General features: G+C 44.1%; 1 protein-coding gene across 3 annotated transcripts in view; it reads left to right on the top strand.

Annotated features, from left to right (window-relative positions):
* The window catches only part of MTMR2 (myotubularin related protein 2), a 450,663-nt gene extending 433,356 nt beyond the window's left edge, over positions 1 to 17,307 (top strand). For all 3 annotated transcript variants that reach the window (XM_085621424.1, XM_085621425.1, XM_085621426.1), the window contains one exon: positions 15,426 to 17,307. In XM_085621424.1, coding sequence (XP_085477550.1) covers positions 15,426 to 15,590 — 165 coding nt within the window. In that variant the 3' untranslated portion in view covers positions 15,591 to 17,307. The remainder of the gene's footprint in view (positions 1 to 15,425) is intronic.
* Positions 17,308 to 27,849: the final 10,542 nt, after the last annotated feature.

Raw genomic sequence — 27,849 nt, 5'->3', positions numbered from 1 at the left:
CTATATGGTCCAGATCTCAGAGGAAAAAGCAAAAGACCTGCAGTAGTGACAAATGAACGTAATTGGGTCAATGGCAGACCCCTCTCCCTTCCCCAACTAGAGCTGACCATAGTTATAGATGTGTCATTCCTGGGCTGGGGTGGCCATCTGGGAGAGGTGGAGATCAAAGGACTCTCGTGTCCAACGGAGTCCGGGCTCCACATCAATCTCTTGGAACTTCGGGCAATCTGATTGGCATTGAAAGTCTATCTTCCCTCCTTAAGGGGAAGACTGGTGCAGGTGTTCATGGACAACACCAGCGCCATGTGGTACTGCAACAAACAGGGCTGGGTGGGTTGTGGACCCTTTGTCACGAGGCCCTGCGTCCCTGGACATGACTGGAACTTCAGGGCATTTCCCGGGTGGTTAGCACCAGACGGGCTTTCTGAATGCCAGGGCAAACAATCTCAGCCATCATTGCCTAGCGTATCATGGATGACGTCTCCATCTGGAGGTGGTGCAAGGTCTCTTTCAGGCGTGGGGAGAGCCTTGGTTAGATATGTTTTTCCACTGTGGATAACGCACAATGTCAGCAGTTCTGTATGCTGGAATTTCCAAGGCGGCTCTCGCTTCGAAATGCTTTTCTTCTGAAGTGGCGATCCGGCCTCCTGTACACCTTTCCACTGATACCACTCCTGCCCAGAGTTCCCAAGAAGCGCAGGAACGACGGGCCCAAGTCATTCTTGTGGCTCCGCATTGGGCACAGAGAGCTTGTGTATCCCGAGCTATTGAGCATGAGCTTTGGTCCTCCAGTCAGGGGTCCTCTACAGGAGCATCTTCTGTTGCAGCCACGGGAGGGTTCTGCAACTGAACCTGCACACCCTCCACCTTCATATGTGGAGATTGAGCAGCAACAGTTTACAGTTTTCGACCTTCCTCCCAAAGTCTATGATGTTATTCTGGCAACCAGGCGTCCCTCCACTAAGACGGTATACGCCTGCTATTGGGACAAAGTTGTGGCATGGTGTGCATCCAGGAACATTGACCCTATCTCTGCACCCCTCGCTCAAGTCTTATTTGTTCTATTTTTGGCCCAGCAGGGCTCTTCTCAGGACACAGTTAAGAGTTACCTATCAGCCATTTTGGTATTTTTGCTGTTGCCATACTATTCTTCTTCAAGTCACCTGTTGTGACTAGGTTCCTCAAAGGTCTTCAACACAGGTTTCCTCATGTCATTCATCATGCCCAGGTGGATTTAAACCAAGTCTTGACCTTTTTGATGTGCATGGCCTTCTAGCTGCTGAACAACTGCCCATCTCTTTACTAACCATTAACACAGCTTTCCTAGTCTCCATAACATCGGCCAGAAGGGTAAGAAAATTGCAGTCACGTTCTGCGGACCCTCCTTATAATACCTTCTACCAAGACAAGCTGGTTCTTCACACATGTCTCCTTCCTTCCCAAGGTAATGACAACTTTTCATTATGAGCAAAACATCACCTTGTCTATCTTCTTTGCTCTGCCTCATCCTTCTAAAGAGAAGGTGAGACTTTACCGACTGGGCCCAAAACAAGCATTGTGACGCTACCTTGATCGTACGAAAGAGGTCCGGGTGGACAATCAACTCCTTGTAGGGTATGTAGTAGCCAACGAAAATGGAAAGACGTACAGAAACGGACCATCTCAAGATGGATAGTGCTCTGCATAATTATCTGCTACGCAATGGCCAAGAAGCTACCCACTCAAGGGCTTCAGTGCTAATTCCACCAGATCCACGAAGTTCCTGTCCTAGACATCTGTCAGACAGGAATGTAGGCATCTTTTCACATGTTTACCAAGCACTACTGCCTGGATAGTCAGGTCCGTCATAACGGGAACTTTTCCCATTTGTGTGTTTTTGGTCTGAAATCTGTTTCACAGACCCACCTTCGGGTAGGTATTGCTTGGATAACTATTCTAAGATAAGGAATCTGTCGCTAGAAGTCTCTATATGGTTACTTTTGGTAAGGCCGTATCTGATAGAGACGCTGTATAGCATATAGATTCCTTACCGATCCTCCCACGCTGCAATCTGATTACAGTGTAAGGGTCACCCTTCTTAGGGCCTTAGAAATGCATACCAGTTTGTCAGTGTTCCACATGGCTCTGCGCTTCTGGAGTCGAAATTTGCAAAAATAAACTAACACCAGTGTGCTGGGGGGGGCCTGTATAAGCACCGCACACCTGTCTTCCAGAGCGGCCAAAACCGATGCGGAGCAAAATGATGCAACCTACCAGCGTGCAGGAATACTGCTGGCACCTGGGGAATATTCAAAGGTAAGGAATCTGCAGCTAGATAGAGTCTCCACCAGATAAGGCATAACCGAAGATAAGTAACTAGTTCATTAGAACTCCTCTCCAGTCCCTTGAATGAGGATCGCATCCCATAACCATTCTTATTTTAGCTGAGTGCCTTATTTACATTCAGTCAAGATACAGTGATTAATGGCAGGGTCTGGTTTGAAACATGCACAACAGTCTAGCCTAGAGGCAACATTATCTGTGTCGCCAGCCTCATGCAATCAAGAATCGTGTAAATAAATTTTACTTGCATATATACATACATAGAGGGGCTTTGTGTCAGTCCTCTTCATCCATTCGTCTGGTCAACTGCCATTCACATTTTATTTCTTTACACCACAGCATACAGCAAGGGCAGTGGGGCAACCCTCAGCAGCCATTGGCTGTCTTGCATTCTGAGTGACGATAATAAGAATCATATTGTCCTGTGGTCTGCACTGACACAAAAAAGAATGTCGATACCTGTTCTATGCACACCTACCTGAAGATAGCACGTGTACTGTTCTATTAAAGTCACATGCAATGGTTAATTAAACAATGTTTCCTGCAAGCATATGGCCACCACGTACATGAAGTGGCATGTTTTAAAAAAAAATCTCTTTATTAAACATAAGCCAGTTACAGCATACAGTGTACATTGACGATCGCCTGAAGGCACCAATGTAGTCACCGTTACATAAGATTCCATGTACTGTTACAGAACTCAGGATGGCTCTACACTCTCCTTCCCCACTATGCTAAGGTGACCATCCCCACCCTGCTCTAACTCCCTGTCTACCCTACCTCCTTCCCATCCTTCACGGATTCCTATATGTATCCCATTGGTTCCACACTTTATCCCATTTTTTTAGGGCAACCCCTACTCTCATATATTGTTTTTCTGATGCACAGCACCAATCAAGATCTGCCTTCCATTGTCCTACTGTCAGGGGGAGGGCAGCCCCCCATGTTCTGGCGATGTTCCTCTTGGCCACCATTGCCGCCACTGATTTTCAGTCATGTCTGATTCCCTGTTACACACAATATGGCCCATCTGATATCCAGCGGCACGGTTTGTCCAATCACCTCCGACATTACTCGTACCACCCACCCCCAAAACTGTTGTATGGCTGGGCACTCCAGGATAATGTGGAAAAAGGTACCTCTTTGATCGCAACCCCGCATGCAGCAATCCGTAGGGGTGCGCCCTATCTTGTGCATGATCGTGCTAGTGGAATAGGACCTATGGAGAATTATTAATTGTATTAACTTGAATCTCGCCCTGATTGCTATCTCTCTTGGACTCTGTATGGGCTCTGTATTGCCTCTCCCCAGTCATCATCTTCTAATAAGTCAATATCTGCCTCTTAACTCTCCCGCAAGGTCCTCAGAAGAACGGGGGAATTATTGATGATCTTCCTTTATGTGCAGGATGAAGTAGCATGTTTTGGGGTTTTATGTTGGTAAAAATAAAATTAACCTTTGCACCAGCTTGCCAAGACGAGACTAACTAGGTTTGTTATTCTAGTACAGTGGTAAATGCTGGTCCATAACAGCTCACTTTTATAATATTCTTTGTGTTAGCAATCGTAATTTTTCCACAATGTAAACATTTTAAGAATTTATCTTTGCACGCGGAACCTCTTGTGGTTGCACCTCTTAGTAATCTGGGTTTTACGTCACATCCGTCTAAGGAGGAATTAGCATGCAGCAAACACGACTTTGATTTGCCTGCATCTGGGAATAAGACTGAAAACATAACGGAGGGCTTAAATAAAAAAATAAGTCTGTAATGCAGAATAGGAAGCAGATGAAAATATGATGCCGAACACGTGACTCCACCCATACCAACGGAATTCCTCAAATGAAACACCTAAAACATATATTTTCGCACATATGGACGCCTATTCTTTTACTTTATAAATACCTATAAGAAAGGCATCTTGGTTTCCACCCATGATGAAAAATCGACTTTAGGTCTGCTACCTTGAATCCCCTCAGAGAGAAGCCAACCTGCTTGACTGCATGCCTAAACAAGAACTGGCAAAGCCAATAGCTCTCAGCGGGAAAAGGGTGCTCTATGATTTTAGCAATGCGTTTACCATTTGTATGTGAACACAAGCGACAAGACACTTGCACACATGAACGACAGCTCTTTCAATAGTTTTTCTATTAATGGAAAACCATGTCAAGATGGTGGCAGATTCATACACTTGAAGTGTGACCGAAACATCATGACGTATGCATCAGAAGCACAGCAGGGATTTTTATTTACCATTCTAACTTGTCAGAAAGCCATGTCAGAAGAACACTAAAGTAAATGTTAAAAAAAGAAGAGAAAACGATGGGGTCTTAATCATAAACGGCATTTCATGATACATTTAGTAGTAGTACTACCAAATGTACTACAAAATGTCATTTACTCAACTGCAGGCGCAGGTCTATGCTTCTGCCTATCCTGTCTTTTATGTGCAGAGATCTCCGCACAAGTGGGTATGTGTTTTAGTAGTAAATGCGGGAGGGAAGTGGATGAAAAATTGGTAATATTTATGAATAAATGGAAGAGTCAATAGGAGGGCAGGAAATGGTTTGGAAAGGGGCATGCACCCACCCAGAAAAGTGTAAAGCCCATTGCTTTTCACAAACTGCATTATGTAGTACTACAGCTAAAAAGGAACCAAAAATAGTTGTAATTGTACTTCAGCTCAGAGCCGGAGAAAGTCCAACATGACAAATGGGCAACCATTGGTTTACTGCAACCCCGTTCGTTATAAGATGATGGAGACAAGGAGTAATGTTAAATTAAAATAACTTATTTGAACTTTTTAAAATGAAAAATAAAAGTAAATGTAATTTAATGTACAAATATATATGAGCAACACATGATTATTCATTTATTATAAAATAGGTAAGTAACCTTTTTTTTATAAATTAAAAAAATTTAACTTTCTTTTTTAAAGTAATTTAAATTAATATTATACATAATATTAATTAAATGGTACTATATAATAAATATGCATTTATACGTTGGGTGGTTTTTTAAATTAAAATCTTTAAAAAATAATGAAACTTAATTTAGTATATGCAAAATAATGAACTTTTCAATTAAATTAATAATGCTTTATCTTTAATTTACTTCTACAGTTATAACAAATATTTTGAATTAATTTACATTAATATTTAACATTAAAATATATATTTTTTGTGTAAATTTAATAAACTATTAACTTCCGCCTACGTGTGAGAAGTTACAAGTAGTTCATGGGGTGAGTTCATAGAACACTTTTGAGTAACTTTACACCCGTAAATGATGAAGAGCTAAAAGTAGTAAAGTTGCTCAAAAGTGTAAGAGTAAACTTACACTTGCAGATTTACTAACATGTAAGTTTACCTTTGTGGATAGCCCCACAAATGTGTGCCAGCACTTACAAGACAACTAGCGGCCTGGCAATACTTTGCAGCTGATGGGTCCTAGTAAAAACAAAAATAATAATAATAAAGAACTAAATAGGGGTCAGGAGTAAAAACAAAAAACACTGGGCCCTGGGAGTATTGTGCAGCTCCTGCACTTGTTAAAAAAAAATACAAAAACAAATGGTGCTGGAATGAAATTTAACAAACATATGCACCCTCTTGCACCCCCTTGGAATGCTAATACATAAAGAAAGAAAAAGTCCCCTCGAGGCTGCATTGAAAGGATACAACAACACCATTCAGAACACCATTAGACGGAAATGCTTCTAGGAGGACAAACATAAGAATATGGAGGAAAGCTACTTTAATCAAGATCAGGACACCGCAGATGGACAACAAAGCGATGGGCTGACCTTAAGCTCACTTAAATTTATGACGTTTATTGGAATCGATAAGTATGCTTACAGCTGTCTGTAGCTGTGACATAAAAATAGCAAATCTTAACCTGTTCAAACATGTTCTCAGTTACATTTCTGCCCTGAATTGTTGGCTCACTGCACAAATAGTACTCTTAAAGAACTATTCAGCAGCACTGTATGTGACTTTTTTTTAATATTCTTTTTATTAAGCATTTTCATTAAGAACACTTTTTAATGGCAGTCACTTGCTATTTTTCTAGCAGGAAGTTTAAGCGCACTACCATTATTTAGTGATTGACAGAATTATTTGTATACATTCAATGGTGTGCTAGACAGAGCTGGAAAAGGAAAACCAAACAACAAACCCAAGCAAGTTCAATGGTGGGGCAGCCCTGTCCATTCCTGTATACTTGTGCATGTCACGTGGTGGTTGAGAATACTGTGCCAGAGCATGAAGACTCAAGAGCATATTCTTATACTGGTGGGTCACTGTATGTGTGTCCCGTCTGCTTGTATCCCTTGGGAGGTAGGGCGTCTATGTATACATGTCTAACAACATACACCCTGCATGTTTTAGGCAATTCTGTATCTATAAAACTGTCTACAACCTCTTGCCATTGTTCCGCCAAGAACGGTCTACATATCCCTTTGTAATCCTCAAGTCGTAAAGCAGCTCCCTCTGCCATTGCCCTGCTTTCGACATCTGCCTTGCACCGACTGTGATGGTCCGTCTGGTGACTTCGAGGGCTGGGCAATTTGCCTGCTGGATAGGCTCAGTGCTAGATTCAGGAATCTGATGACAACCTTCTGTTTGCTTGGCTTTTGTATAGGCCCAGAAGGGAAATCTGCACATTATGCGATCCCTGTATATCTAATGTGTTCCAGATCCACTGTGACCTGCATAAAAAATGTGTAAACACTAGGCAACCCTAGGCCGTATAAGGAAAGGCCACGTCGACCATGGTGCACCTAAGACAGTTCTAGTCCATGGTGCGCTAGCATGGTATTCAAGTTTTTCGGTGTGAGGTTGGTATTTCTGGAGATGGTGTAGGTGTGCCCCAAGGTCCTTTCACATTCCTTCCCCACAGATTGCTGACCAATTATGTCTTCCATCGAGCACACGCACTTGGCTAGCCATCAAAGGTCATAGCAGCATCTTATATAGCCAGGAGATGAGATGGCAGCCCTGCCTGAAAGTTAACATAGTTTACAGTAAGTCATGTATAGGAGGTTCTGGGTTTAGATTACCTAACATTTGGGATGCCGCTTGCACCAGTGCCCCATAAATCAGGAACTGCGTGCCTGGAAGGTTAAACTCCTCAGTCAGGTTCTCCACACTTAGAAAGGTACCCTCCATGTAAGCAGCACTGTATGTGATGTCAGTGCTGTGATATTTTTATTAAATCAGGCCTGTCAGAAGTAAAGAAGCATAAGGCAATCCCTTGCAGGCAGATCAAGATGTAAGATTTGCAAATGGTTATATGCTGCAAGTAAATCTTAACTGCCTATTAGACATCCAATAGTGACCAGACCCTAAAAATCAGGCTATTGGTGAGAAAATAAAATCACGAGAGTGTGGGGGCAGTAAAGCAAATCTCTAAAGTGTCCCATTTTCTGATACTGAAAAGTCTATAACAAGGAGTAAGCCTTCAATATACTACTCACTCACTGACATCCTAGATACTTCTACCTGCAGTTGTCAAGGTGCTGTAATTGCCGCCCACTGGCAGTGTAGTGAAGTATAACAGTATGTTCAAGGCATATGAGCTGTAGATCGTATACTTGTGCATAGATCGCCATCTGGTGTTGGGCTCGGATGTTTGCACTTTGTTTTTCTCTTGGAGGAAGTCTTTTGTAGTCACGAGGAAGGTGACTCTTCCTTAGGACGATAGTGCGCATGGGCATCGACTCCATCTCCAGACTGTTTTTTTCAGCCAACGGGTTCGTATGTGACTTGCTGCACTCTGGGTCGATATCGGTTTCGAATCTCCCTTCGACGCTCAATCCCTGTCCACTCGACGGTATTGTCTAGATCTCGTTTTCCTTTCGACGCGCATCCTTAAAAACAAATTCCTCGACGTGGGCCTTTGGGCCTATCCGCGCCGACCACGCCTGCAGTCAATGGAAAGGACCGCTTTCAAAAAATGCCCCAGGTGTGGTGCTAAGTTCCCACACACGGACTTGCACGAGGTCTGTAACCTCTGCCTCTCCCCGGAACACGAAGACAAGAACTGCGAGGCCTGTTCGTCTTTCAGGTCGAAGAAAACCATCTGTGATCATCGGGCTCGACGTCACGAAATGTCTTGCGGAAGCAGCTCGATTCCGAACATCTTCGGAGCAGATCCCAATGTCCAGCCGGAACAACAAGGTGATGAAGAAGACATCTCCTTCCCCGAAGCCGATGACTCCGATGTCGAAGACGAAACAATCACCCCGGCTCAGCGGTCCGTGAGTACCGAAACCCCTCTCCCAACCAAAACCAAACCTAAGGCTCCGGTAACACCCTCACCCTCGGGTCGACACCGGCAACATGTCTCAGACGCCCCGCCCTCAGACATATGAGACCTAAACATAAGCCTTCCGGCTCGGGCTCGATCCAACCCCATTTTGGTGCCGAAAGTCACCTTCTGCACCGAAGCACAAAACCACAGATGTGCCACACCCTTCTTCATCGACACCGAAGACAGCCTCAACACCCAAGCCCTCGACGTCGAAACATACCAAAGAAAAACCTTCGGAACCGCAAAAATCTTCGGAGCTCAAAAAATCGTCGGAGCCCAAAAAAAGTCTCGGAGTCACAAACTCCTACAATAAAACCTAAGGAGGCCACTGCCCCACAGAAAGACTCAGAGACTCGGTCCAAAGAACATTTTGACCCAAAATCTTCGGCACCGAAAAAAAGGTATTTTACCCATGCAACCTGTACCTGATTATTTGGATTCCTAACAAAAACTCTTTTTATTGATCCAGAGACTGGCAAAGTTGTCACCAAGCCTCCAAAAAAGAGGAAACTGGACACTTCAGAGGAAGCTGCAATACCCCTAAAAAGAAAGAAGATGAGTACTAACACCTCTCCACCTCTTTCTCCTACTCCAGCTGATCCAAATCTTCTCATTTCTCCACCACACTCCCCACACATTGTTTCACCTCAAACATCAGATACTGAGTATGATCATACCAATGGGGGTGGGAATATAGATCGACATGGGAATGATGATGCACATACCATCCCACACGATGTAGACCCTTGGGATGACTACAACACGGATCCCGACCCACATAATGACCCGAACCTCTATCCATCTAGGCCATCACCACCAGATGACAATATTGGGTTTGCGCAACTTATCAATAGGGCTGCTCAATGCCATGGGGTACAGTTACATTCAGATCCCTTAGAGGATGATTTTTTTACTCGAAACATTTTAACCCTCGCAAAAGTCCACTCACACCTTACCAATGTTAAAAGGCATGCTCAAACATGCCCCTGAAGTTTTTAATGCCCTGTCAGAGCCAGGATTCTAAACACCAGGATAGATAAAAAATATAAGACAGCTCCCAGTGACCCCATTTACATTAAAGGTCAGGTTCCTTTGGATTCTCTTGTGGTGTCTAATGCACGCAAGAGGGCAAACTCGCAGAGTACAGGCGACATCCCCCCCTTTCCTGATAAGGAGTCCAAGCTAATAGACGCATCTGGTAAACGCATTGCGTCACAGGCTGCAAATCATTGGCGTATTGCCAATGCCCAGCTTTATTGTCCAGGTACGACAGGTCTCACTATGACGAGCTTGAAAAGCTCATGGAATACCTTCCTGACCAGTACAAACAAAAGGCCAACGACCTTATACAAGAGGGGATATTAATCACAAACACCTCAATTAAATGTGCGCTTGACGCTGCTGATACCGCATCTCGTGCCATTAACACTAGCGTTTTGGTGCGCAGGCACGCTTGGCTCCGAGTCTCCTGATTCAAACAAGAGGTACTATCTGCTATTCTAAATCAGCCATTTGATCAAGAGCATTTTTTCGGACCCTCAGTGGACACATCTTTAGAAAAGATGAAAAAAGATACGGAAACTGCTAAGTCCATGGGGGCCTTACAATTCCCTTCCCCTAGAGGCTCTTTTTGCCGCTCCTTCTACAGAGCTGGCTCCAAGACCATTGGCTCAGAACACCCCTCTTCGTCGTGTAAAAGCCCCACTCAAACGTCCTCCAAAGGATATTTTCGCGGAGGCTACAGAGACAACAATAGTAAGGTAACAATAACCACACCTCCCCTACCACCAAACAGTGACTTCCCTGCACTTCCCCCCGATCATCCCACTCCTGTTGGGGGACATCTCTCACAGTACCTACCTGTCTGGAATTCAATCACAACAGACAAGTGGGTAAGACAAATTATCCAGTATGGTTACTGCCTGGAACTCACCTCTACCCCCCCCAAACATTCTTCCCAAACAACGTCCAATGACCTCGAACATCTAACACTTCTCAAACAAGAGGCTCTCTCCCTGTTACAAAAACATGCAATAGAACCAGTCCCCTTGCCTCACCAAGACACAGGGGGTTTACTCCCTCTATTTCCTAATCCCAAAAAAGGACGGCTCTCTCAGGCCGATATTGGACCTCAGACCGCTAACCCTCTACATTCAGTCAGATCACTTCCACTTGGTCACTCTCCAACAGGTGCTCCCACTACTTCAACAGGGCAACTTTCTCTCCACTCCCGATTTAAAGGACGCCTACTTTCATATTCCCATTCACCCCGCTCACAGGAAATATCTCAGGTTCGTGGTAGATGGTCAACACTACCAATTCAAGGTCCTCCCATTCGGAGTGACTACAGCACCCAGAGTCTTCACCAAGTGCCTAGCAGTAGTTGCGGCCCACTTAAGAAGACAGCACATTCATGTCTTCCCTTATCTGGACGACTGGCTCATAAAAGCCAACTCAGAGAGCAACTGTGTGCAACACACACACAAAACAATTCAACTGCTTGACGACTTGGGATTCACAGTAAACCTCTCCAACCATCCAACAAACAACAGTATCTGGGGGCTACAGAAGATACTTCAAAAGATCTAGCATACCCCAACCCAGTCAGGATGAGCACCATACAAGCTCTAATAGCAAAGTTTCAGACTCAGTACCAGGGCTAGTGTTCATGCAACTTATCGGGATGATGGCCTCTTGCATTCTCATTGTACCGTATGCACGACTCCAAATGCGTCCCTTTCAAGAGTGTTTGGCACATCAGTGAAACCAGGTTCAAGGTCTGCTAACAGATCTGGTGTTGGTAGACGACCGCACCCATCGCTCTCTGCCATGAGGCAACATACAAAACCTTTCCAAAGGGTGGCCGTTCCTCGACCCGGTTCCACAAATAGTGCTAACAGCAGACGCATCGCTCACCGGCTGGGGAGCTCATCTTCAAACCTATACCATGCAGGGCATATGGACCCCTCAACAAAAATAATTCCACATAAATTACCTGGAATTGTTGGCGATCTTCCTAGCGTTGAAATCTTTTCAACCCCACATCGTAAACAAAGCTGTCCTGGTCTGTACAGACAACATGACAGCAATGTATTACATACAAAAAAAGGGGGGACACACTCTGCAGCTTTCACACCTAGCTCAATGCATATGGAGACGGGCCATTCCCCAAAATATATATCTCTTTGCAGAACACCTCCCAGGAGTACACAATCAAATTGCAGATCTGTTCAGTCGCCAAACACAACAGATCCACGAATGGGAACTTCATCCTCAAGTTCTGTTCCAATTCTTTCAAATGTGGGGCCACCCAGAAATAGATCTGTTCGCCACACACCAAAACGCAAAATGGCCAAGCTTCGCCTCCAGGTTTCCACACCCATTGTCCAAAGGCAATGCACTATGGATGAACTGGTTAGGCAAATTTGCTTTCACTTTTCCGCCTCTCCCCCTCATTCCGCTAGTGGTACGGAAACTCAAACAACATTCCCTCACAATGATCCTGGTTGCTCCAACATGGGCCCGACAGCCATGGTTCACAACCCTCATGAAACTATCAGTAGTTCCTAACCAAAAGTTAGGCCTCTCACCCAAGCTTCTCACTCAAAACTGTGGCGAGATAAGGCATCCAGATCCCAGTCAACTCAACCTTGCGATCTGGCACCTGAAGTCTTAGAATTTGGCTAGCTTAATCTCCCGCCAGACTGCATGAACATCATTAAAGAGGCTAGACGTCCTACCACTAGAGCCTGCTATGCCGCAAAGTGGAAAAGATTTGTAATTTACTGTACAAATAACAAATCAACCCACTAGGTGTTTCTAAACAAGACATCATCTGTTACCTTTTGCATCTACAACAATGTAACCTAGCGTATACATCCATTAGACTACATCTCGCGGCAATAGCAGCCTATCTCCAAAACCGACAACACTTGTCTTTGTTTAGGGTACCAGCTATCAAGGCATTTATGGAAGGACTTAAAAGAATAATTCCACCTAGAGTTCCACCTTCTCCAGTATGGAACCTAAATGTGGTACTTACCAGGCTCATATGTCCCCCATTTGAACCTATGCATAAATGCAAATTACAATTTCTCACCTGGAAAGTAGCTTTCCTGGTTGCGATCACATCTCTCAGAAGAGTCAGTGAACTCCAGGCATTAACCATACAGGAACCATTTCTCCAAATCCATCATAACAAAGTGGTTCTTAGCACTAACCCAACATTTCTACCTAAAGCTGTCTCTGCTGTCCACCTTAACCAGTCTGTAGAACTCCCAGTGTTTTTCCGTCTACCAGACTCAGCAGCAGAACGGGCTCTTCACATGCTAGAGGTAAAAAGAGAGATCCTTTACTACATTGAAAGAACAAAATCCTTTAGAAAGACTAAACAACTTTTTGTGGCTTTCTCCCCACCTCATAAAGGCAATCCTATCTCAAAAACAGTAATTGTAAGGTGGATTGTTAAATGCATCCAAATATGGTATGCTAAAGCCAAACTCACCTTAACCATTTCCCCTAGAGCTCACTCCACATGTAAATTAGGGGCATCTATGGCATTCTTAGGGAACATTCCCCTAGATGACATCTGCAAAGCAGCAACTTGGTCTACACCACACACGTTCACAAAACACTATTGTGTAGACGTGCAAGCAAAACAACAAGCTAGTGTGGGCCAGGCTGTATTAAGAACACTTTGTCAAACCATTGCAACAGATACAGGTAGCCACCGCTAAGGGGGTAACTGCTGTATAGTCTATGCACAAGTATACAATCTACAGCTCATATGCCTCGAACGGAAAATGATACTTACCAGCATGCATCTGTTCTTGGCATGTAGAGCTGTAGATTCGTATACGCCCACCCGCCTCCTCGGATACCTCTATCTGTTCCAGTACTATCTTACTTAGATACATTACACATGGACATCCTTTTCTATTTCTTACTACCTCCATCATGACCCTCCATGGCAAAACAATCTGGAGATGGAGTCGATGCCCATGCGCACTTTCGTCCTTAAGAGGAGTCACCTACCTCATGACAATAAAAGACTTCCTCCAAGACAAAAACGAAGTGCAAACATCCGAGCCCAACACCAGAAGGCGATCTATGCGCAAGTATACAAATCTACAGCTCTACATGCCAAGAACAGATGCATACTGGCAAGTAGCATTTTATTATACACTTCTGAGACTATCTCCATCAACAAGTAACAATTTTGGGTCATAGTATAGGATACACCTCTTGCTGAACACATCAGTGCTGTAACATGGACCACTGCTACCTGGGCTGCAGCATCAACAAAGTCAAGGGAAGACCCTGACGTTGGAGATACCACCACTGACCTTCCACACCAACAGTGTCAGAGGTAAACCCAGTACCAGGCAAGAAGGGGCAATGGAGAGAAACATAGATAGACCAAAGAGATTCTCCTCACCCATATACCAGATTGCCTAATTTGCTTGAGCTTCAGAGAGTTTGCCTCCCCTTTTGTTCGTACAGTACTTTGGCATAATATTGTCGAGATGGATATGCATAAATGACCCTTCAGAACAGACAGGAAAAGTTGGAAGTGCTTGTAGGACTGCTGGCAGTTTCATCCAGCTGAAACTTCATGCCATTTGCTGAAGTTTCCACAACTTCTGAACTGAGAGAGTGCAGAGTTCTCTTTCTGGCCTCACCCATACCTTCTCAATCCATGCTGACATATGGAGTCATAATTTAGGACAGGTAAAAAGGAATACCACACTTTGTATCGTAGGCTTGACCGACACTATTGCAGAGAGCGGATTAATTCAAATACAGACAGTTGTAATCTCCATGTCACGAAATCAGAGCTGTAGAAGATGTAGCGCAAGTAGATAAAAAAGATGCTTGTCCTGAGCACCACAAAGAACGTCACCCGTTAGCTATTCCCTAGCTGAGTATGTAAAGATGGAGACAGTGTGTGGTTGTAATTGATTTTGGATAAACTGTAGCCCCAAGTCCATCTTAAAAAAAGGCCCCAATGAATTGCAGAGTCTTTGTAGAGTTACAATGGATTTTCACATGAGTGATGTGGAATCCAGGTTCCAACAGAAGACCACAGACTGCCCTTGCATGCAACAGCTCTGCTTTGTGCTACATCTTAAGATGCCCTCCAAGCTAATTCTGTAGCTCAGCTTACCAGTGACCAAAAAAGATGAGAACCTCAAATGTTAGTTGTACCCAGCACACCAGAGACCCTCGACCAGTGGTTTAATGAAACTTGAGAGGGCCGCCCTGCAAGGTACATGGTGGGGCCGTCTCCGGATTTAGTCAGGAGCTCGCAGGCCAGAGTACTGTGCTTAGGCAGGCCTCTGCGGCTGAGGGCCCCACCTTCGCACCGCGGGGGTTGCAGGAGCCTGTGTTACGCCTCTGCCTCGCACCTCTCATCGTTGTAGGGGTCTGTTTCCAGCTCAGCTCATCCAGGATTTTTCCACAGGAGACAGCCAAACTAGGCTTGGCCTATCTTACTTTTTTATGAAAAATATTTTCTTGATATTACTCCCTGTTGTAAGAACTTCTTTTAACCTTTCTTTTATTTGTGCCTCATGGTAGCCATTTTCGGGAGTGTGGACACGCCCTATTATAACAAGGATTGTGGCGAGAAAAAGTAACCAGTTGGTATTTCAGAAGTCTGTAATAGACAGAGGAGCTGACAGTGAATCATGCTTTACTTTGTCATCGAGGTGGGACAGATGCTTGCTTTAAAGTATTCTACAATAAAAATTGTTTATAAATGTTTCTAATGCCACTGCTTATTTCTTTGTAGGAGCCCATTTACACTAGATATAAAGAACTTCTTGCAAAGCGGATAGAGCTTCAAAAAAGGGTGGATGAGCTGCAGAGGGAGGTTACTAACCGTTCCGCCTCTTCCTCTCCGGACAAATCTGGGTCAGCGGCTCAGTCTCTCACCACTGCACAGACAGTTGTATGATAGAATGGAACTATGTTGACTGGCAGCTGTGCTCAATGCAAATCCTCAGGATGAAGAAACTGATCGATATGTAGAAGAGGGTATAGTAGTTGAATCAATTCAGTGTTTCTCTACATGCCTCTGGAAGAACTGCGGTGCACTGAAAAACATACCTCTGTGTGATCACATGTTGTGCCACAAGTATTACACTAAGTTACAACACTAATGTTAGTTACCAGTCTAAAATACACTGTAGAAACATTCACTACAAACCTTTGACTTAAATGGGTCTACAATCTGTGAGGTCTAAACAAAAGTGTAAAAATTATAGTGTATTAACAAACTGATCTACATAGAAATACATATGCAATTCTTGAGGCTACCTCATGCACTACAAATATATAAAAGGCATGTTTGGCTAGGCTACCAGCAAACACACCTCGAATAGCGATGATTACGAGATGCCATCTCCTAATGCATGTAGTCACAGTGATGACCAAAGAAGAGCAACACCTACATCAAATGCATTTATTTTTTAGAAAAATCCTTTCACAACAAACAAACCCTACTTAAGAAAGACTGTTGCACTAATAAGATAGCATTTCGCACTGTAAATATGGATTTACAGCATAAATGGGATTATAGTTTATTTACTAAAATGCATGCACTTTAAAATGTGTAATATAAAACACAAAATACTCAATTTGAAGACACTGAAAATACTTTTGGGAGAGTTCACTTATGCAACGGTTGTTGTTTAATTATTTGAATGTAATTGCAACACTGTACCATAAGCACATGTTGACACATTTGTGTACAGAACAATATTCTACAAAATGTATCATTCTTGTCATTGGGGTGTCACTAACTCTAAAACAAACTCGTAGAAGCAAACTGATGTTATTTATCCTCTGGATGTATTTATTGAAATTTCGTTCGTAAACCTGCAATTCTTTCTCCATAAAAAGCTTATTTTGACTGTTTTTATTACTCAATTCATGGTTTAGAGGTTCTCAAAAATACAGAAATGTATTGTTATCCTGCTAGTTAAACGGATGCGAATTTAAGAAAAACGTATGCAACATTTTAGTGTTTGTTACATGCAAAAATGTAAGTAATTTAAAAAATGTTTGTACGTATGTTGAGTACTTATAAGAGTGTGTGTATTATATAAAGCAACACAAATACCTATTTTTCATCTTTTATAATTAGACTTTAACTCCGTGTCAGTTCTATATGTGTGATGGCTTCATAATATTAATTTTTCGCTTAAAGTTATAATTTCCCTAATATTTCCTCTCAAACGACCTGTGCGAGGTCAGTTTGCTGCGTTTGCTCGCTTTTTTTAGGCAGATTTGTTTGTATTGTATTTTTTGTTATAAATTGTGCAGTCTGTTAAAAATGTCTCTAACCTTAAGGCAACTGTATGTCTCATCAGAAAACATGTCACCGGCCTTAAGACCCACCATGGCAGCATTAAAGACATTCTACATCATCATGCCAAAGATATTCAGCACAAAACTAATTGATTACCTTCATGAGACATAAGATCTTCAAAATTATAATAAAAGAGTTGACCTAAAGGATTTTCTATCCCCCCGAAAAAGAAACCGTGGATATCTGTGTTTCATTGTAAACTATTGGAAGAAGTGTTTCCTACACTGCAAACATAAGGCATTTACCATGAAATATAAAGGGCACACAGACTTGCAAGACACATTAAAACAAATGAAATACCCTTGGACCTTTACAATTTTTTTGTTAATTAGATGTTATGTGAACAAGTGTTATTCATATCTCCATCAAGCATCTTATATTATATATTGAGATGTGCCTACTTTCTAAATCAGATGTGAATTGTGAGACAGCAAAGATCTAATGTATTACTAATATGAAGTAATTGCTGCTACGGTATTTCTTCGAGGCCCAGGTAAGTTGAATGTTATTTATCATGGTAAGACTAATTTCCGCTTTATCAGAAATGCAGAATATCTTTTTGTAAACCTGCTAAGCTCAATGGTTATAAAATCTGCCTGGCACAGGCCAATATAAAGATCCAGATGGATTTGAGATCAGAAAGCGTTAACACATTGATTGGCAGACTAGCGGTTTTTCTCTCTCCGATGTCAAAGACTACTCTTTTTCAGAAAAAAGGCCATAGTGATAGGTAAGGTGCTAACAAACTAGGTGCCTAGAAACATTAAGGCCTTAACCTACCTAGAAACATAAGGATCTTAACCTACATTGTCAACAGGCTCAATGATATTGTAAAGCAAGTTTTATGTATCAAAAGTGTCAGACTCTTGTCCCCTGACACGTGTAACATATAAAATAGACATATCTTGCATAAAAGAAACATACTTTTATTTCCAAAAGGTGCTGTGGGAAACTTAGTTTGAAAAAGTCAGGGAGTGTCAGGGGGCTAGATATACTTGTCTTCAACACCGAATTCAATCACCTAGAGCCTCATTTATGGGGAATTGGCATAGGGCATCGCAGCAAGTCTTCTTTCTGCGCTGACCTACGCCAGTGTGAAAGGGCAGGAATGCAACTTATTTATGAAATGCAATGTATTCCTGTCCTTTCCCCTCTGCGCTGGTGCACAATTTGCTGCCTAGCGCCAATACAGGCACCCTTGCACCATGGTGCAAGGAGTCTGTGTTGGATGCAGGATTGTTTTTGTGCAGCAGGGGGAACCTTCCTGCACAAAAACAATCTTGAGAGGCGTTTTCCATGGAAAGAGGAAAAAACGAGGAGAAATAAAAATATTTCTCCTCATTACGCCTGCTCTGGGGAGGCATAAGGTTTTGGTACTGCCCATGTTTAATGATTAAGTAAATCTGGGGCAGCTCAAAATACATGAATGTTGCGTGGGAAATCCCACTTCAACGCCCATTGAACACCTCACTGGAACAGAGTAAATCAACGCAACGGCTTGCGCTGCTTTGTTCTACTCCATATCTATGAGGCCATGCAAAGCTCACAAAGTGGCTTTGCGTGGCTTAATAGATATGATTGAGAGGCTTGCGCCACCGAAGCGTAAAAAAAAGTGACACTCTGGCGACGAAAGCCTCTCATAAATAAGCTCCTTAGAATTAGTGGAGGAGGTGTAATTTAATAGCCAGAGCTACCGACTTTGGAACTGGGGAATCAGGTTGGAGTCCCGGCATCAGCTCAAATCCTGTGCCTAAAACAAAAAAGTCATCCTGTGCACATGTATAGTGCTCTGATTCCTTTGGACCAAGTTCACATTGTAAACCTGCAACAAAACAAAAAAAACTTGAATGTGTAGTCTTATTTCTTGCTAATATGATAGCGAAGGTTGTCTGCTGTGTGTATGGTCCATACGAAGATAATGATCACCTGTGTATAAAAACTGCCCTGAAACTAACCACATAGGAGGAGAGATGATTTCTACGCAGTGATTTCATTGCGGCTGTCAGTCCTATCAAGGACAGCACCACTGGCATTTCTCGTGTTAAATACCATGGAAATAGAGAAGCCCTTTCTGGGTATGTTAGCATATTTGATCCGGCGAATTCATGCAGCAATCAATTTTGTAATATGCACAATGGTTTTTTGTCCGCTCTCCTAATATTCACAGATCGGTTTATTTTCTTGTATTTAGAACTTTTTTCCTAATATAAGTTGCCCTCGCACCTCTGTAAAAAATTATGCATTGGACATTCAGCCACGGCCTAAAAAGAACACACTATAAAATTATTTCGGGAAAATATTCAAATATTTATTGCTACTAGCATAGGTGTATTGTCCTATGCAGGAGAATGAGCATTGGTAATCACCCTGGAATCTAGCACATATGAGTGCGGTATCAAATGGATCAATATTTTTTTCAGCATGTAAACTCAGCCTACTACAACTTTGTTTAAAACATCTATCAGAATAGTTCTGCTTTATAGAATCCTCACTGAAGACGTAAACGTAGAATATTCCCACCAACCTGTCGGTTATCCCGGGAACATCTTTATTGGAGGTAGGCATTTCAGTGTAAGTCATTCATATGTCACCTCCAACCATCACAGAGTTATGCAGGAAGGCTTTTACTGAGCTTTCCTCACTGGAGTAGCCAATTAAGGAAAAGCACAACAGACTACTTTGCAGGATCTATCTTAAAAAGTTTAGCTTCCCAGGCTAAATGATATGTGTAACTCTGCATTTCAGTCGAGAAAATGATGGGGGAAAATAGTATACCAAATAGAGGACCCTGCTCCTTTAAGGGCTCCGGAGTTTCCCTTACCTAGCATGCATTGTACTGGCGATTTGCCTCACAGCCTCAGTTCTTTTTCCGACTCGTGCTGACCAGATTCTAGAGCATATTTGAGTGAATTTCTCCCAAATTCTTGATTTTTGTACTTCAATGAATGCCTTTCACAGCTCTCCATTGAGATCACCAGCCTTTCGCACATTTGTAAGGTAATGTTTTCTCATAATGCCTTCACTTTTCTTTTGAACTGCCCTTCCAGTGGGAAGAATAAAGCTGTCACTCGTCCACATTCTGTGTGGTGTATCTCTTACCTTAAAGAAAGGATTGGCTTTTGCCTAAGGGGGCAGTTTGAAGATCTGAATGTGGGGCAATAGAGGAGACGACACAGGAGGCAAAGAGGGCAAATCATCCACTGAATGTAGTTATTCCCCAAGAAAAGACTTCTAGGATGGGAAATCTAAGAAAAAGAGGTCACATGGACATCCTCACCATTATTCAATGCACGCCTGAAGGTTACGGGAGCACTGGTCGAGACACATATCAGCCTATTACGTTCACCATTGAAGAGCTCAAGGGAGGCCACAACATTGACAGCAAAAAAGATCTGGAAAATGCTGGGACCATCGAAGGCAAGGACTTTGATGATCATACTATCTCTAACACTGCAAACATTGAAGGAGAGACTACTGTCATCCCATTTAATAAATCAATGCTAGGACACTCTTCCATTTCTCCACCTTTTGAGTCACCAGAGGGATAGCTCTCCTTCTCCACTCCCATCTCACCTATTCCAGGTAAGATGCCAAGGATGGTAATTCCTGCTTTTGACCCTGTTCAGGATTCTTTACTGACCCTGAATCTACCATCAAAGAAGCCCATAAATGCCTTCATTAGGAAGATGCCTTTGCCTGACCTTCGGCTGTCACCAATCCATCATTCAACACCACCTCCTCCAGCTAACACAAAAAGATGATGGACGGAGTGCTGAAACTTTTCAAACACTCACCCCCAGTCAAAGATCTCGGTTGAATCCATCATCATTCTTTAGCTCACTTAGCCACCAGTTCAGACACAGCTATATGCAAATCAGCCTTGACCCTGTGCCTCATGAGACCAGACCAGCCCGAACTGCCAAGCAATGTCTTCCCTGAACCGGAAACAAGCATTCTGGGACCGGTTTCGGGCTAACAGCTCTCAACAGCCTGGCTAACTTGAATCCAGTGGCAAAGTGAGCAAGGTACCCACGTCTGGGCATACCCTGCCCACTTAGGACGAACAAAGCAGACACAAAGAGATGATGGACGGAGTGCTGAAACTTTTCAAACACTCACCCCCAGCCAAAGATCTGGGTTGAATCCATCATCATTCTTTAGCTCACTTTGCCACCCCAGTTCAGACACACCTATATGCAAATCAGTCTTGACCCTGTGCCTCATGGGAACAGTCCAGCCCGAACTGCCAAGCCATGTCTTCCCTGGACCGGAAACAGGCATCCTGGGACCGGTTTCGGGCTAAGAGCCCTCATTAGCCAGGCTAGCTTGAATCCAGTGGCAAAGTGAGCAAGGGACCCACGTCTGGGCATACCCTGCCACCTTAGGGCGAACAAAGCAAACACAAAGAGATGATGGACGGAGTGCTGAAACTTTTCAAACACTCATCCCCAGCCAAAGATCTGGGTTGAATCCATCATCATTCTTTAGCTCACTTTGCCACCCCAGTTCAAAAACTAGATTCCCAGACCTGAGGCGGAAGCCGGGTTCTGGAGGTACGCTATTTTGTTTTAAAATTGTGCAAACTGCTTTTAAATTGTTGAATAAATAACCTCTAAAAGCTTACTTGATCATTCTATTCCCCCCTCACACCACGCAGCCGATTGAGCGCTGCTGCGGTGATTGATTGTTTGTTGCCATTCTGCGGCCGCCATCGCAGGCGTGCTCGCTAGCCACGCCCCCTTGAGGCCACGCCCCCTCCTTCCCCTTCATCATGTGCCTAGGCAGGAAGCGCAGCGGACGAGCGCAGCGGGAGCGCCGTTTGCGCGCCGAAGGCATGCCTAAGGCAAGCCCGTCTGCGCCCGTCCGCGCCTGCACGGGCCCAGGGACCAGGCAGAATGAAGAACTCATCAGGTATTCCTCCCTCGATTTGCATTCTTTTCATAATCCCGCTCTTCAATCCCTCGACCCGACCACACACGCTCGCCTAAAGGCAAGCAATATTCTTTCTCACCATCACATACAAGAACCGACCCCTATCTTACCTCAAAGATCTAAAACCAATAAACCCCCCCCTAAACCCAATCTCCGGACCCTCCGATGTCTCTATCTTAACACCAGATCTCTGGTTAGACACCAACTAGATATATTTCTGCTCCTGAAGTCGGATAGTCCTGACATACTATTTGTCACGGAGACATGGCTCACTACAGACTCCGTGCCAGATATACTCACGGCCTTACCATCAGATTATTACATCCTGTCAGCAAATAGAAAACCAGGAAAAGCTGGGGGAGGGGTTGCCGCCATTATTCATAAAGACCATACGTTTACCATCTTACCTCCCCTAGACTTACCAGATACGGAAAACGTAGTCTTCAAATCTGACACCGATACAGGCACCATGGCGCTAGCATTGATCTACCGACCACCTACATCTATGCCTTCCTTCCCAGCTTCCTTGTCTGAGCAAATAGCAGGTCTAGTCGTCGACTATGACAAGGTCATGGTCATAGGGGATTTCAATTACTGGTACAATAACTCGGAAGCTGGACCTCATGCCACAGAACTTTTCGAGCTCCTTTCTAATTTAAACTTTCTCCAACACGTCTCGATCCCCACCCATGAAAAGGGACATATCCTAGACCACATCTGGTCTCACAACATCTCTACCTCCTGTCCCACGGCCTTACCATGCATATGGTCTGACCACTACTTATTGCAATTCTCTATCACCACTCAGGGTCACCCAAAAGATCAAGCGCCCCTGGGGGGGTCAGCCAGGAAATGGAGATCCCTAAACCTCCAAGATTTCCTCTCCACCCTGACCAATTCCATCCCTACCCAGGGACCAGACATCAATCTGATGGACATAGCACACACCGAGTGGCTCCGCTCTGCATGCAATGAACACGCTCCCCTTACCATGTTCTCTCGCGCCCGTCGTATGGACGCCCATAGATGGTTTTCCTCTGACTTAAAAAAGCAGAAACTAGAACTCCGCCAACTAGAGAGGAAGTGGAGACATGGCTACCACGCCATAGACAGAGCATCATACAAGATAGCCCGTAAAAATTATAAAGACTCCATCCTATCTGCCAAAGCAACTTTTTTTTCAGACAAAATCTCCAACGCTAAAAACAAATCACGGGAAATCTTCAGAGTCGTAAACGATTTATGCAATGACTCCAGAACCTCTCCCTCTCAACCTGCATCACAAATAATGTGCAACCGACTCAACGATTTCTTCAAGGAGAAGATAGACATCATAAAAAACAGCATCCAAACCAACCATGCTGTGGCAGATTACCCGGACATCAGTAGAAATCCTAATACCCTTCAGGATATCCCCCCCATTGATCCACCCAAATTACTGGAACTAATGAACCGAGTAAAATCGGGCTCACCTAATGATCCCTGCCCCCCGCATATACTGAAAGAAGTCTATGCCGCACTCCCTCAGGGCATACTCCCCATTTTGAACACCTCCCTATCACAAGGAATAGTACCCGATTCTTTTAAAAATGCCACCCTGGTCCCTCTAATCAAGAAACCTGGTGCCGATCCCTCTAACCTCTCAAACTACCGCCCCATTTCCCTTCTCCCTTACGGCGCAAAGCTGCTGGAAGCCTATGTAACCAGCTGCTTATCCAATTTTATCGAAACATCAGATTACCTGGAATCCAAACAAGCGGGATTCCGCCAGGCTCACTCCACCGAAGCGGTGATCCTCGCCGTGCAGAACACTCTAAGGACCAACGCCGGCAATGGAATTCACCAAGCCCTCGTACTTCTCGATCTATCGGCCGCGTTCGACACGGTGGACAATACTACTCTATTACACCGTGTCGAACAAGCCGGCCTCAGTGGCGCGGCTCTCGCTTGGATTAAGTCCTTTTTGACGGACAGATCCCAGGCTGTAAAGTTGGAGAACTTCACAGCCCCCACACTCCCAACCACCTGCGGTGTCCCACAGGGCTCCTCACTGTCTCCCCTCCTTTTTAATTTATATCTTAAACCCCTTCTGTACTCCCTGAAAAATAGAAAACTCATTATTTACAACTACGCAGACGATCTGCAGCTGGTATTCCCCCTCAACTCCCCAGATTCCGTTGAGGAATTTCAAAAGACCATGCTGCATATTCAGAGCTGGATGGATCGGAACCATCTTAAGCTGAACCCAGGAAAGACTGAGTTGGTACTCCCTAGCAATAGCACACTCAGCTGGGGCCCCCATTTCTGGCCATCCTCAATGGGCACTCCCCCATCCCCCTCCCAGTCAGCTAAAAGCCTTGGGGTCACTCTCAGTGCCGACCTCTCACTGAAAACTCAGGCCGGAACAGTGATCTACTCCTGCTTCTTCCAGCTAAGAAAGATTAAAAAAATCGCCCATCTGCTGACCCATTCTGCTCTCATCCAGGTAGTACTCGCACTGGTTCTCTCGCGATTAGATTTCTCCAACTCTATCTACCTGGGCCTTCCCCTCACCATCGTCAAACGCCTGCAGATTGTTCAAAATCAAGCGGCCAGATTAATATTCAAGAGCAATCGCAGGAAGTCAGCCAAACCTTTGTTGGCCTCCTTCCATTGGCTCCCCATAACCCATCGGATCACCTTCAAGACAGGCTGCATAATTTTCAAGGCTCTCCACGGTAAAAGCCCTAGGTTCATCAATCAACTCATAAACAAACATGAACCGACCCGCGACCTCCGTTCTGCCCATCTGTCCCTCCTCACGGTGCCGACATTTAAAAAGAAACTACTTGGTGGATCCTGCTTCGCACACCTTGCCCCAAAAACTTGGAACTCTCTGCCCTTGTCTATCCGGAATTGTACCAAGCTGACAGAGTTCAGGAGAGCGTTGAAGACCTGGTTATTTAAACAAGCGCATGGTTAGAGCATTATTCCATCTGCCTTTTACTCACCATCTACTATCTGTTTCCTCAGCGCCATGAAACCTCTGGGTGACCGTGCGCTTAACAAATTCCGTATAAGATAAGATAAGAGACACAGCTATATGCAAATCAGTCTTGACCCTGTGTCTCATGGGAACAATCCAGCCCGAACTGCCAAGCCATGTCTTCCCTGGACCGGAAAGAAGCATCCTGTGACTGGTTTCATGCTAACAGCCCTCATCAGCCAGGCTAGCTTGAATCGAGTGCCAAAGTGAGCAAGGGACCCACCTCTGGGCAACCAGCAACACTAGACAGATGACAAAGGACAAGATCCGTATCTGGATTGCCATCTCCATCTGTCTATTGTGTGTCAGATTGTTATTCAACATACACCGACTTTGCCAGCCGCATCTCCTATGCGCACATCACCAGTAGATTATATCAATACTATTCAAGATGTACTAATAAGAGGGGCAACCAAATTGAATATTCAACGTGAAATGCTGCAAACTGCGGTTTCTGTCATGAAGACTCTCCAGCCAGAAGCAGCTCAAACCCAGACCTTACCACTTGTACGAAATTGGGGTATTAGTTAACAGGGGTGAATAAACTGAACCTCACTAACCCCTGCATGAGGCCATGCAAATGCAGCATGTGGGATTTGCCATGCAGTTAGATGTATGTAGTCAGGCAAGCCAGTGCAAAGCACAGCGTAGCCATAGTGAGCATAAAGGAACTATACCCATTACACAACTCAAGGGAGGTATGCCAAGGAGTATCATTGGCAGATCATTAAGGGGCTTCTTCACAAGGATCTAGCACAGCTGCTGCATCTCTTTTGAGGTAGTTAGAAGTTTAATGCCAACAGTGCAAGGCCCCTGTAAATAAGCCCCTTTATGTATGACATATGTTCTGTGATGCACCATTACAACAGTACATGACAAATGCCTGCTGAGTAATAAGAAACTGTGGAGCACATTTCCACTACCTGCCCTGTCATCACATGGGTTGTCTGGACGGACTATAGCAATGTACCTCAACTCCATAATTCCCTGGGACTCATCACTGTCACCTACTGTAACAGTTAAAATAGTGTGGGCCACACAGTGTCATAGATAGGAATGGTATGAAAGGTGATGTAGGAGGTACCCTTATTTTGTAAAGGGAATGGGTATTCACATGTAAACAAAGCAAACTTCCCTTTTCCTTTACTCTAGAGGGAAAAGATCAGTATCTTCAACCCCAATAATCTGTCCAGTTATATCTGGATCACCCTGGAACCTTTAAGAACAAGCTTTTACAAGGTCTAATCTTACCAAGTTACCAAATTTACATTTTCATTTGTACACAATGCCCCGTAGTTAAAAACAAAACAAGTTCAAAAGGGATGTTCTATTTATCTATTTTATTAATCAGCATAATATTTCATCAAAATATATTTTAGCACAAGTTAATAAATAACTTATAATATTTTATTCTTAAAGGTTCCAGGGTGATCCAGATATAACTGGACAGATAATTGGGGTTGAAGATATTGATCTTTTCCCTCTAGAGTTAAAGGAAAAGGGAAGTTTGTTTTGTTTACATAGATAGGAGTGGTGCACATATTGTGGTGGCTCTATAGCCATGGACGACCTGACCTGGCAGTTCAGGCTGGACTGTCCTCATGGGGAGCAGGGTCAAGACTGATTTGCATATGACTGGGTCCAAACTGGAATGGCGTGGCGCACTAAAACGATGGATTTAATCCAGATCTGTGACTGAGGGTGAATATTTGATTAATTCAGCATTCTGTCAATCCATACCTATGAGGCCTTGCAATGTCATGCAGACATAGTTAGCATTGCCACATTGACATGATTTGTGTAGCTTCTCCACCAGAGCATCATGATTGATGATACTCCTTCAGCTCAGTTGACTTGAACATGTGGGCCACAGTGGCTTAGGTGGTGTCGACATGTGTGACTTGTAAGAAATGTGTTGTGCATATGCCATGTAGTATGGGACAAGTATATCGGGGCACACCAGCAATGTATGCTCTGTCTCATTCAACGCAATATTGATAAGTCAAACTATTCCTACATGATTGAGCGCCTTGTGGTCTGTCATGTGCTTGAGAGGTACTTACCAACAAGTAGGCCATTCCCATAGGTCTCATTTGGAAACACTCATTGATAGGGAAATGCTGGAAGATGAATGAGTCATGTGCCCTGCCCGGGTACTTGGCAAGGACATTGATGAAAAGGCCCATATGGTCCACGATTGCCTGCATGTTCATGGAATAGGTGTGCTTCCTGTTGCTGTAGATATGAGATGTAGCTGCAGGAGGCACAAGTTGCTCATGTGTGCAGTCCATTGCCCCTAACACATGTGGGAATCCTGCAATGGCATAAAAGCCTTGCTTGTTGTCCTGTTGTTGCTGTGCTGTGTTGGGGAAGTAGAGGTACTGGAACGAGAGGCGTATGATGGCATCCAGGATAGTGGGGAAGAACCTGGAGTAAGATGCCTGGGATAGTCCTGCTGTGGCAGTAGTGGGTTGAAAAGTTACAGACACCAGCATGTGTAGGACAGCTAGTAGTTTGGCCTCCGGAGGGATGTTGGGGCTGGGCTGCGATGTCTTCAGCCTTGCCACAATCTGGTGCAGGAGGCGGGCAATGGACTCCCTTGTGAGCCTTTAATGGGCAATGGCCTCTTCCACCCTGAGGTCAATGAGGCTTATTATCTGGCGGTATGTCCCCTCCCTTCTCCTTTGCTGCCTCTGTGGTGGTCTCCTTGGTGCTCCTAGCAGCAAAAGCAGTGGATCAATGTAGTTGAGCTTGCCAAATGGCTTTGGGTGTGTTCTGCTATTGTATCAGTGTGCTGGCATACTTTTTAAGACCAGCTTTTCCCTAGTGGTAAACAAACTGCAGCTAAAGGAACCTAGCATCAGTTTTTGAAAAATAGAGGCATTC

This window comes from Triturus cristatus, chromosome 8, assembly GCF_964204655.1.
Source record: "Triturus cristatus chromosome 8, aTriCri1.1, whole genome shotgun sequence".
Classification (NCBI taxonomy): domain Eukaryota; kingdom Metazoa; phylum Chordata; class Amphibia; order Caudata; family Salamandridae; genus Triturus; species Triturus cristatus.
Note: the sequence above shows the minus strand (reverse complement) of the source record. Positions and strands in the feature narration are given on the sequence as shown.